At 48.5% G+C, this 12,540-nt stretch overlaps 1 protein-coding gene across 4 annotated transcripts in view; it reads left to right on the plus strand.

The window, feature by feature from the left end:
• Positions 1-11,992, plus strand: part of LOC123120269 (tryptophan decarboxylase 2) — a 33,305-nt gene extending 21,313 nt beyond the window's left edge. Inside the window, exons 11-13 of one of the 4 annotated variants that reach the window (XM_044540238.1) lie at positions 11,068-11,191; positions 11,332-11,469; positions 11,558-11,992. In XM_044540238.1, the coding sequence (XP_044396173.1) occupies positions 11,068-11,191; positions 11,332-11,469; positions 11,558-11,680 (385 nt within the window). In that variant the 3' untranslated portion in view covers positions 11,681-11,992. Of the gene's footprint in view, positions 1-5,374; positions 6,439-6,527; positions 8,002-11,067; positions 11,192-11,331; positions 11,470-11,557 lie in introns of those variants that run through there. The other 3 variants (XM_044540240.1, XM_044540239.1, XM_044540241.1) reach the window with 3 other exon arrangements.
• The last annotated feature ends 548 nt before the right edge of the window (positions 11,993-12,540 follow it).

Below are 12,540 nucleotides of genomic sequence, written 5' to 3' on the forward strand. Positions count from 1 at the left end.
TGAACCGGATAAGAGATGTCCGGACGAGTGACAGCTAGATAGACAAGACTGCCAACAAGATGACGATAACGCGTCGGGTCAGGGAGAGGATCACCATCAGTAGCACGGAGGTGAACATTGAGCTCCATAGGAGTCTCAACAATGCGCTCGTCAGTAAGAGCAGCACGAGCAAGAAGATCCTGGATATACTTTTCCTGGGATATAAAAAAGCCATCAGAGGTAGAAGAGACTTCAATCCCAAGAAAGTAGCGAAGAGGTCCAAGATCAGACATAAGAAACTGCTCATTAAGACGGGCCTTTACAAAGGCAATATACTCGGGGTCATCCCCAGTGATGACCATGTCATCAACATAGAGAAGAAGAAGAGTCCGACCACGAGGAGAAAGGTGAATAAACAAGGCTGGATCATGAGCACTTGCTGAAAAACCAGCAGTAGTGACCACAGAGGCAAAACGCTCAAACCAGGCGCGAGGGGCTTGCTTAAGGCCATAGAGAGAGCGACGAAGACGACATACCATGCCATCAGGAACAGAATACCCAGGGGGTGGCTGCATGTACACCTCCTCACGCAGCTCACCATTAAGAAAGGCATTCTTAACATCAAGCTGAGATATAGACCAGTGGCGTGCAGAGGCAACGGCAAGAAGTGTACGAACAGTGGTCATATGGGCCACAGGAGCAAAAGTCTCGTCATAATCACGACCATGCTCCTGCTGAAAACCACGAGCCACAAGACGAGCTTTGTGACGCTCAAGAGAACCATCGGAGCGAGTCTTAACCTTGTAGACCCACTTACAAGTGATGGGACGGACTCCAGGAGGAAGAGAAACAAGATCCCAGGTACCAGTGCGTTCAAGAGCAGCAATCTCCTCTGCCATCGCAAACTGCCATTCAGGATGAACAACAGCCTGACGATAAGAAGTCGGCTCAAGAACAGCAGCACCAGCGGTGGGAAATCCAAAGCGATCAACAGGCGGACGAGGACGAGAACGCAAGCCATAAGTAGGCTGAGAGGAAGAGGACGACTCATCCAATGAGGCATCCACAGGTCGTGAACGACGAGTGTAATACTGAGGAAAAGATGGAACAATAGAAGGAGGAATCGCCAAGGTAGAATCGGGGGGTGGGGACGAAGAAGTCACCGGAGATGAAGGTGTAGAATCCGGTGACATGCTAGGCGAGGAGACCGGAGAAGATGGTGGCTGCAAATCGACTAGAGGTGGAGAAGCAGAGGAGTGGAACGAATAGGCACAGGCGCGACGGGGGTGATAGGTGAGTCAGGAAAAGTGAGGAAAGAGATATCCTCCACTGAAAAAATCGAGGAAGATGGGCGTGGGTAGAAGGGACGAGACTCATCAAAAGTCACATCTCGAGAGATACGCATCCGACGACTGATAGAATCCCAGCAACGATAGCCCTTATACTCATCACTGTAGCCTAAGAAGACACACTCAACAGACTGAGCGGTCAGTTTGGTGCGTTCGCGAGGGGCAAGAAGAACATAGCAAACACAACCAAACAAGCGAAGCATCGAATAATCGGGAGAACGATCAAAAAGACGCTCAAAAGGAACACCACCCTGCAAAGCAGCGGACGGCTGAAGGTTGATGAGATAGGCGGAAGTGGAGATAGCCTCAGCCCAAAAATGAGGCGGAAGAGAGGCGGCGATCATCATCGCACGAGCCGTCTCAAGAAGGTGACGATGCTTGCGCTCAGACACACCATTCTGAGCATGAGCACCAGGACAAGAGAACCGGGCAAGAGTACCCTGCTCAGCAAGGACACCACGCAACATCTTAGAGATATACTCGCCAGCGGAGTCAGCACGAAAAACACGAATGGGTGAAGAGAACTGAGTATGAACCATGGTAGCAAAACGCTTATAAATAGACAACACCTCACTACGAGAAGTCATGAAATAAAGCCATGTGTAACGAGAGAAATCATCTATAAAAATAATATAGTATTTATGACCACCTTTCGAAGCGAAAGGAGCCGGCCCCCATACATCAGAATGGACTAAATCGAAAGGACGCTTAGACACTGACTCACTATGTGAATATGCTAACTGAATCTGCTTGCCAAGACGACAACCCTGACACTCTAAAGAGACATCTCCTGAGACAGACCCCAGAAGACCTCGACGAACTAAAGACGACAACCGAGAACCACACAGATGACCAAGTCGATGATGCCACTGCTTGAAGGAACCAGTAACAGAGGCGACAGAAGCGGAGGAACTGGCGATGGTGGTGGCAGCGGAAGGAACATGAAGCCAGTCCAACTCCCAAAGACCCTGAGAATCACGGCGGCGAGGGCCAGCCCCAACCAGAGTGTGCGTGCGACGGTCCTGGACAGAACAAGAGTCAACGTCAAGGATGACACGACAACCAGAATCAGTAAGTTGACCAGCAGAAAACAGATTCATGGTAAGTCGAGGAACATGAGCAACATCAGGAACAGAATAAGGAGTGGAAAGATTGCCTCTACTAGCAACAGAAAGTGGAGTACCATCAGCAGTGAAGACATGAACAGGAGAATCCAGCGATCGAAGAGAGGACAAAGCGGAAGAATGAGAAGACATATGAAAAGAAGCTCCAGAGTCCAGAACCCATGGGGATGTACCTGACTGTGTAGAGGGCGGTTGCTCAGTGCGGGAAGCATCAGTCACAGAACCAGCAGTACCCGTCGAGGAAGAACCTGAAGCCGCGAGCAGACGCTTAAGTCTCAGAATATCCTGCTCAGTCAAAGCAATGGCTGAAGCTGTCGAGGGAGATGACGAAGTCCCTGAGGATGATGATCGCGCCTTGCGCAGGTGTTTCCGCTTTGTGTAGCACTGGGACTCAATATGACCATCATTGTTGCAGTAGTCACAATGTGGACGGGGGCGACCTGAGCCTCCAGAAGGAGTGGGCAAGAGCGGCGGAGCACTCGAGCGAGAATGGGTCGGTGCAGCAGGTGGAGTGGAAGAAGCCCGAGTAGCGAGCACAGAGGGAACCTCCAGCAAACCAGCACCACGTAAGCGAGTCTCCTCAGCACGAATCTCTGAAAGCGCCTCCATGAGAGAAATACGGCCACGAGCAAACAACTGAGCACGCCGGGGCTCAAACTCCTTACGGAGCCGAGACAGGAACTCGTAGACGCGATGAAACTCCAAATTGGCCTGGACAGCCTGGCAGCAGGGGCAAGTACGACAACCAGCACTGCGGAGAGAATCAAGCTGGCGCCAGATAGCAGAACTCTGTGCATAAAAGTCATCAACAGTAGAGTCACCCTGCTGAAGAGCATGCTCCTGACGAACCACAGAAAGGTATAAGGCATCACCAGAGGGCTCATAGCGCTGACGAAGACAGGTCCACATCTGAAAGACAGTAGGAAGACCCAGAAACTCAGAAGCAAACTGAGGCAGAACACTAGCAATGAGAACAGCTGCAGCACGAGCATCATCATCAAGCCACTGGGTGTAAACAGACAAAGCACCATGATACGTCTGAAGAGCCTCCTCATAAGCCAAAACCCTCTCATCATAAGCACGATCAGCAGTCTCATCAGCAAGCTTAGCCGCATCCTTGGCGGCCTGATTAGCGTCCGTAGGAAGAACCAGTGGAGTCGGCGGAGTAGGGGCCACCGGAGGGACCGGACGTGGCGGACAGCAGACCTCGCCAGAAAGAACACCCCAGAGACGAATGCCACGCATGTGAATGCGCATGAAGCCAGCGAACTCTGTGTAGTTAGTACCATCGAAGATCACCGGACAGCGAGGGACAGCAACATAGCCCGATGCAGCAGACATTTTTTTAGCAGAGATCCGAAATCAGCAGAAGCCGGACGAGGACGGCGGCTGGGAGCGGGATCCGGCACGGGAAGCCGGCGAAACCCAGCGAGAAGGGCAGCTGGGGGCGGGATCCGGTGCGGGGACGACGGGATCGGGGAGCACTGCCTGGACACGATCGGGGGGAGAGGGACAGCAGCCCAGCCTGGCGATCCACACGGCGGCGACGACGGCGGCAAGTGACGACGGGATCGGGGAGCACGGCGTCAACTCGATCGGGAGGAGAGGCAGCGGCCCAGTCGGGTCGGGCGATCCACACGGCGCTCGATTGGGAGGAGAGGCAGCGGCCTAGTCGGGTCGAGCGATCCACACGGCGCTCAATCGGGAGGAGAGGCAGCGGCGACGGGGAAACAGAGCGGCGGCCACAGAGGATAATGGCGTCGCGAGGCGGATCAATCAGCACGAGTTGCAGCGTGCAAAAAATTGACCTAGCTCTAATACCATGTTAGGAAAATATGCAACTTGTATTCCCATGAGGCCATAGGCCGATATATATACATGTACAGGTGTGGAACATATGCAGGAAACCCCTTATACAACGGGATAAATACAAAGGGGTACATGACTTATATTATAACTCTAACAGTCCTGTCCTTCAATACGCGGATGACACTCTAATTATCATAAAGGCAGACGAAGATAACCTTGCCTCCCTAAAATCTATCCTGCTCAATTTCTCCCTCGCCACGGGTCTCCACATCAATTTTGCTAAAAGCACTTTTGCCCCAATCCATGTTGACCCTTCTGTGGCCGCTCGCATGGCAAGTATGTTGGGTTGCTCGGTCGCTACTTTCCCGCAGAACTATCTTGGTCTCCCTTTGTCTACCCACAAACTTCGTCTAATAGATTTCCACCCGTTAATTGCTAAGGTTGACAAATGGTTAGCTGGTTGGCGAGGACACCTCTCTGCGGCCGGTAGGGCAGTTCTTGTCAACTCTGTAATTCGAGCTCTTCCCACCTATGCTATGAGCGTTATGCTGCTTCCTGTTGGTTCTATTCAGGAGATTGACAAGCGGTGCCGTGCTTTCTTTTGGGCTGGCGATGACCACGTGAATGGGGGTCAATGCAAAGTTGCTTGGGCAGACGTCTGTGCCCCCACTAAGAAGGGCGGCCTGGGCTTTAGATGCCTTCATACTCGTAATATTTGCCTGCTTCTAAAATCCCTCAGTAAAATACACCATCCCGGTCTTGGCTCTTGGGACTCTTGGCTTGCCTCCACGTATGGTTGGGAAGGCGGGCACTACATTGGTGACACTCATAGACTACACACAATTGTTTGGAAGGACCTCCTGTCTGGTCTCCCTTTCTTCCGCTCTATTACCCACGTCAAGATCGGTAACGGTGTCTCAACCGCGTTTTGGTTGGATCTATGGATCGGCAACGATACCTTGGCTGCTCGCTTCCCAAGTCTTTTCTCCCATGTTACAAAACCTAATGTATCTGTTGCGTTTGTTCTTTCGGCGGAGGATCTTCGTCTTTCGTTACAACCACGTCTGACCATCGCTGCTACTAACGAGCTTCTTTGCCTGCGTACTGTTTTAGCCACAGTTAACTTGGTGCCGCAGGTACCGGATAACCGTTTATGCAGGATCAACGATAAGCCTCTTTCTGTTGCTTCTGCGTATGGAGCTGCTTTCTCATCTCGGCCGGATGATCAGTTCTCTGAATTCATCTGGAGGAAGAACTATGCGACTAATCGGTGTAGGTTATTTATCTGGCTGGCGCATCGAGGAAGACTGTTTACCAACGAGCGTCGCTTCCGGAGGGACCTAACGGATTCCGATACCTGCCCTTTCTGTTCGGAAACGGAGTCTACTTCCCACATGCTAATTCACTGCCATGTTGCCGCTCAAGCTTGGATGACTGTGGACTCGCTAAACATCAACCCTTCAGATTGTTCTTCCATCCAAGACCTGCAAGGGCGTTCACCTGCTTGCAACTTTCGCAATACGGTTACTATGTCCATCCTCTGGAGCCTGTGGAATAGAAGGAACGCTAAAGTTTTCAAGCAAGAAGATGAGTCTTTGGGCTGCGTTCTTCGGCGGGCATCGCAAGACCTCTTTCTTTGGGCTCATCGATGTGGAAAGGAGAATCGCAAACAAATTCTGATCGACTGGGGAATCATGTTGTCCCGGCTAGATGTAGCATAGTAGTTTTTATTTGATGTTTCCCTCTTTTCCTTTGCCCCTCCCTCTGTATATATTCTCTTTTAAACTTTAAAATTAATAAATGAGTTCAGGCTGGCTTTTGCCCGCCGTAGTTCCCTCAAAAAAAAACATGTGTATATAGTAGGTGTATGTAACCAGAATTGTGCCATAAACATCCAGAGCAGGCAAGGGATTGTGCTAATTGTGCCATAAATATCCAGAGAGTTGTGTTAATTCGGTCTACCTGGTTTATTCAGTCATCGAGAGATGAAGACCGATCCGACCGGTCTTTATGGGTTCGGTCTCTGTCTTTACAGGTCCGGTCTTTGGTTTTTATGCCCGGGCTTAGCTAGGGCCATGTGTGTGTGCAGGAGCAGTTTGGCTGGATCAACTTTGGTCTTTTTCTGCTACAAGGTGCATGGAGAAGCTACAACAACAAATAGAAAATGGAGAAGCTACAACAACAAATAGAAACAATAAAATAATATTGTGCAACTTGCATGAAAGTTTTTTTTTCTGGGTCAATTTGCTGAGAGAGCTTGAAACAGGTGGACAGGCTACCGAGGCGCGCGGAGAACCATATCATGAGGATCATGTTCTGTAGGGGCATCGAGCGATGCATGAATATGTTGGCTGACACGATGTGGGGTGAAGCATGGTTGCAGTGGCACAAGTTCGGCTGTGGTCAAACACATAAGGCGGATGGCCTGAATAGTCTGGCGGATTAACAGGATGTCGGTTGGAATAGAAAACGGTGGTGATATCGGCGACAATGACATAGGAGCATGATGTTGATTGTGGCCGACTTCTGGGCGTGGAAAAAGAGCGCCGGCCCGAGGACTTGTGTGCTTCGACATGGCGAGTGTGAGGGGTTGGTTCAAACATCAGAGCTTGGAGTTGACGGTGATGCAAGGGTGGACTGGTCATTCACCATGGCGTCATGTTGAAGGTGGAGCTGGAGTCTGAGGGAAGACTTCAGTCGGCGCTGAGGAGGGGATACGACGTAAATAGACGGAGAGTCAAAGCCTATTTCAGTGAGAAGCGAGTGACATATTATTCGGGCTGGAGCATAGTGGTCCAGTCTAAAGGATGCGTGAACCTCGGCATCGGTCGGTGATGATCGGTGGTTCTCTGCAGTGGGGGTTGAGGTGGTGTGGGCTAGCTACTTGGGAGACTTCGACCGAGACAGCAGAGGCTCCACGCGGTGATAGTGGCGAGGCGTGCGGCAAGCGCGGGACATGACGACATGCCAAGGCATTGGTAGTCAGACAAAGTGTGCAGAGGGTGTTGAAGCAGCATTGGCCTTACCAAATTCAAGTTGGTGACTGAGTCTATCGGTACCAGGAGATGGATGCGAGTTGACCATGGAGAATCCAAGAAAGTGGTGGAAATTATGAAATGTCAAAAGCTTGAAGAGCATATGGCCGTATATTCCGTGGTGTTCAGTGCACATGACAAAGTGCGGATGACAAGTACAGAAGGAGGCGGATTGCTATAGTTTGGGTATGTAAAAGACTATCCAGAAAAGAAGGTGAGACGACTGCGAGGATGTTGAGTCTTATATGTGGTTCAGTATTTTAGGTGTCCACTTTTATGCAGATCTGCAATTAGTGTGTGATGGCGTTGAGTGGATACTCTAAAAGTTGGGAGCGAAAACTGGAGTGAAGAGGAACTTAATTTCTCTCGAGTGTTGACTGTGGTCAAGAAAAGAAGAGACTATAGTTGCAGTCACGTGGAGTCTGGGAGTAGTAGCGGTGCTCATGGGATAAGCTCTAGTCCAATGTACATTGAAGATTGATACATACACGAAATCAAGGTGGCGAGAATATTCGCGAAGGTAGAGTTTGTTGGAGTATCGAATATTTTTTACAACGGTTGGACTCTGAGTCGTAGGGTGTGTAGTCAGAGTATGGAGTCATGTCCTTGTAGGACACTTGTATCATAGACCTACTATATAATGTAGGGGTAGACACACAATGTAATCTATCTATACCTAGTAATAAAGAGGGGATTGTTTCTGCCTGTCCGTTGCGCATTTTGCAGAAAATCTCCTGAATTTTCAGGGAATCAACCCACGGTCCACCCTTAAGTGACAGGAAGACGGTTTTTTTGGGCAATTTGAGGATTTGCCCCATCTTTCCTTGCACTTTGAGGATTTGCCCTCGATTTTGTTGTAACTTAGGATTTGCCACTACTTTCTCAAAAACTTGATGATTTGCCCTTTATGCCTGGTTTGAGATTACACTACAAAACGGATGACCAATATACCCTCTCTCCAAAACCAACTCAAAGTTCATCCGGCAGCCCACTCCTCGTACTGTTGTGCTGCTTTCCTCTCTTTATGCTCCGGTGCCGTCGTTGAAGTTGCCGCTCCTCTCTCCACATGCTCTGCTGCCCACGAGCAGATGCTTCTGCTCTTCTCATCACCACCACCTCCATCCTCTACAACGGCATGTGCTCGAGGGGCAACTCCGGCATTCGTCCATGGGCGAGATGCTCGGGCATGGCGCATCACTTGTAATTGTAGAGCCGTGAGCTCTCCTCGCAAGGTATCTCACCTCCCTGCGTTAGTCTCCCATGACAGCGCGCACCCCATTGTCCTTCACGAGTTCCAACAGCCACGCGTGCATCTCCACAGCCGCGGTCACCGTGGCGCGGACACGATGTCCAAGTCGCCATTAGTGAGCAATCGCAGAGCGGCGCTCAGGGGCTGTGTCACGAACGCCATGTCGCGCGGCCTCCTTCTACTCATGCGCGCCGCGGTTTCTTGTAGTCGTGGCACCGCTCCTCGCGGCGACGTCTGGCACGTACCCCATGTCGGCCATGCTGCTCGCCGTGGTTGTGTGCGTGGCCACCGTCAGCCTCGTGCGGCGTCGTCCAACGCATTGATAGATGAGGGCCTGCTCGGCGCCTCAACAAGTACGCCAGCCAGACAAGTTGTTGTAGGTCGAGCCCGGCCGCTATGGCCGCCACGCGCAGGGCCGCCTCGCCGACTGTGATCGCTTGGCTGAAGGTTGATCTCGGGCGCTGCGGCTGCCGCGCGCAGCACCGTCTGCCGACCGCGGTCGCCAACACTGGCACCCGCCGCGCCGTCCGCCACAAAGCCTCAACATCGACGGCTGCAGGTCAAGCCAGTCGTTGTGGCCGCTGCGAGCACAAACGCCGGCAGCCGGGCACCCGTCACGCTGTCCTCTCAGGGGCTGGGCTAAGGTCATCTCAATTGCAGGGGTATTTTAGACATCTTATAGTGGGCTCCCCTCGTCAGGGGCAATTCATCAAACTGCAGGCAAAGGTGTGGCAAATCGTAAGTTACAATGAAAACGAGGGCAAATCCTCAAAGTGCAAGGAAACATGGGGCAAATCCTCAAATTCCCCTTTTTTTCATAAATGATAAGTGTCACATGTCAGGTGCGTGGCACTCCGGCCCTGACGTTTTTTATGACAATTCCAGTCATGGCAAGGATGGAAAATTCCAGTGACACGACAAGTTTCTGTCAAAAAGAAACTGAAGCACGAAAGTTGCCATGCTTGGCAATTAAAGTTGCCATCCTCGCGTCATTAAACTTGTCATAAAAAACATTGAGAGTTGACATGTGCTTGTACCTGACGTGTGGCACTTATTAGGGTCCTTTTTTATTTTTACAAAACCCCTGCCTTCTCTAGTAATTAACCAACAGTCCACCTTTAGGTGACAAGAATTAAAGTGAAAATCCCTTGATATTTGGGTTAATCAACCTGCAGTCCATCTACAACAAATGCTTTTAAAAAATATTCATATCTTTTAAACCCTAACTCCAATTTTAACATGTTATATATGAACTTTGATTAGAAAAATATGTAGAATCTAAATATGATGTTATGTTACCTGTTAACCATTTTTGCTTTTTAGGGTGCAACCTTAATCAATAGCGCATGATCTGTCTTTTTTCATACCGGCGCCAATCTGGATTGCAAATGAACACCTCAACAAAACCAAATTGGAGACGAAAGAAACCATCAATAATCACGCATGCACGCCACGTCAAAACTTCACGGGGGGAATAAGAAAACAGATTTCTCATCTTATGCTGAGAGAGAGCGACGCCTTAGGATTGACCACATTCAAACGTGTTGTGGTTGTGTGAGCACGGAGGACACCGTCGGCGAGGGTGGGGAGGATAAATGGCAACACATATGGGATACCATGGTCAAATAAAGGACCTGGACCTATTGGGGTCTTGAGTCATGGTTATTGGGTTAGGGGCATGTGGTATTTTTTTTCTCCCGTTGCAACGCACGAGCTCTTTTGCTAGTGCCAACATCATAGCATATGGACGCAGGGAGAGCCGCCGACATGTGCCGGTTCCCTGGTGTCTGGGATGCGTCATTGGTATCATGGGGTGGAGCGCACATAGTCAGCCCCTGGGGTGTAGCCAAGCTTGGTGAACCTTGTTAACAAATCTCGGTGTCGTGCCTCGTGTGATTGCTCAGTAGATCGAATGCGTACCTCGGATTAATTTTAACACCACGTAGGCAAGTCATAGCTGGGTAGGACCTGCGATGAACTACTTATCCACATTTAGGACCTAGATATGCATTCTCATACTTACGGGACCCAACTGACAGAACTCAAATACTTTCAGGACCTCCGATACCTCTTACTCTAATCTATGCAAATGGAATTGAAATAATTAGACAGCTTATCCAATTACTTTCTCATTGGTACCCATGGTATTGACGTCATTGGATTGAGTTGCCATACATGATCTTTTCCCTGACCAAGCCATTTATTTTGGTGACAAATAATTCAAGAAATTCATAACTAGCGTGACATGGATGCATTCAAATGATTAAGAACCCAACTTGTTCACCAAGCAGTCAAATATGGCTATATTATCAAAAGAACATGAACCAATATGGCTATTACAGAAAGAGGAATCTTACAATTAATGTTGTTCAGCACCATATATCAATATAGTTGACCTCTGACTTTCTAAATGCAGTCACTATGACAGTATGAGTCGTCGCACTATTGTTGAGGTTATATGTGGTAGTTCCTTCTATGACAATTAAATTGATTTCTCTTACCAAGTGGAACCTTTCTTTTAGATCACTCAAGCTATGGATGGTCTTGAGGCTTTATGGCGTGGAAAATCTGCAGAGTTATATCAGAAAGCACATACAATTGGCTGAACATTTTGAACAACTTGTACTATCTGACTCAAGATTTGAGGTAAAAGAAGAAATGAACCAATTAATATATATTTAATGAGATTATTAAACTCTCTCGCTGTAGTTTAAAGGCACATTATAGTTTATTCTTCAGTTGGAAATCTTTATTTTACAAATTTCTTATTTACTTCATTAATTCAGGTTGTGACTCCGAGACTTTTTTCCCTTGTTTGTTTCCGCCTTCTGCCCCCAACTTCTGAGTATGAGGGTGGTCGTCAACTTAACTATGACCTAATGGATGCCGCTAACTCAAGTGGGAAGATCTTCATCTCACATACGGTTGGTTATTAGCAGATCTGTCGATGATCTGGATATCTATTCATGAAGCATAATCCACTGATTTCCTTTATGGTTCCTATTTCAACAGGTTCTTGCTGGCAAATTTGTCTTGAGATTTGCGGTTGGAGCACCGCTGACAGAGGAGCAACATGTGGATGCCGCTTGGAAGCTCTTGCAAGATGAGGCCACCAAGCTCTCAGGAAGTGCGTAGGTTATTATAATGGCAATTGCTCATTGATTAAGCTGTACTGTTCATGACTATTAGGCCGCGCTTGGTATGGTTGTAATTCGATACAGGTGTATTTAACTTCCGGGTGTAACTTACCGGTCTAGAGCTATTTTCAGCTCGAAACCAAAACGACCGGCGGAGACCTGTATATTTTACAAGGGTATTCAGATGGAAAACGAGAATCCAAACAGGGACTTATCATGATAAGCTTTTACAGCTGCTCAAACAGTTTTTGAAAGAAGCTTGGACAGTTGAAATACGAAACTACTATATGCATACTATCCTTCCTCGTCATGTTAAATCCAATGCTCTACTGAACTTTCATTCCATGCGCCAACGGCTTGATTTGGCGTATTGGATAAGAACCAGACAGGAAAATCCTTGGAATAATATTAACCCCCATATTAGTCCGAAACTGAGCACATTAGTTTGACCTGGGAGCAGTTATTGCGATAGTCCAGCTACCTAACCACCCTAAAATTGACCAAATTCAAATTTTGGTTTATAACTTATTGTTGTGGTAGAGGAGGATCATTACGTTGTGTGTTAATGGCATGTAGAAGATAGCATGATATACATTCGACTTTGACGCAAAATGGAGTTCTATGTTTCTTGACGCATCTGCGGAGCAGAACATGACACATATACTTCCTCCGTTCCTAAATGTAAGTCTTTATAGAGATTTCACTAGGTGGACTACATACGGAGCAAAATGAATGAATCCACACTTAAAATGCATCTATATACATTCGTATGTAGTTCATAGAGAAATCTCTACAAAGACTTATATTTAGGAACGGAGGAAGTATTTGACATGCATCGTCCATGGAATATTTGATTTG

The sequence above is a fragment of the Triticum aestivum genome, chromosome 5D, assembly GCF_018294505.1.
Source record: "Triticum aestivum cultivar Chinese Spring chromosome 5D, IWGSC CS RefSeq v2.1, whole genome shotgun sequence".
NCBI classification, from domain to species: domain Eukaryota; kingdom Viridiplantae; phylum Streptophyta; class Magnoliopsida; order Poales; family Poaceae; genus Triticum; species Triticum aestivum.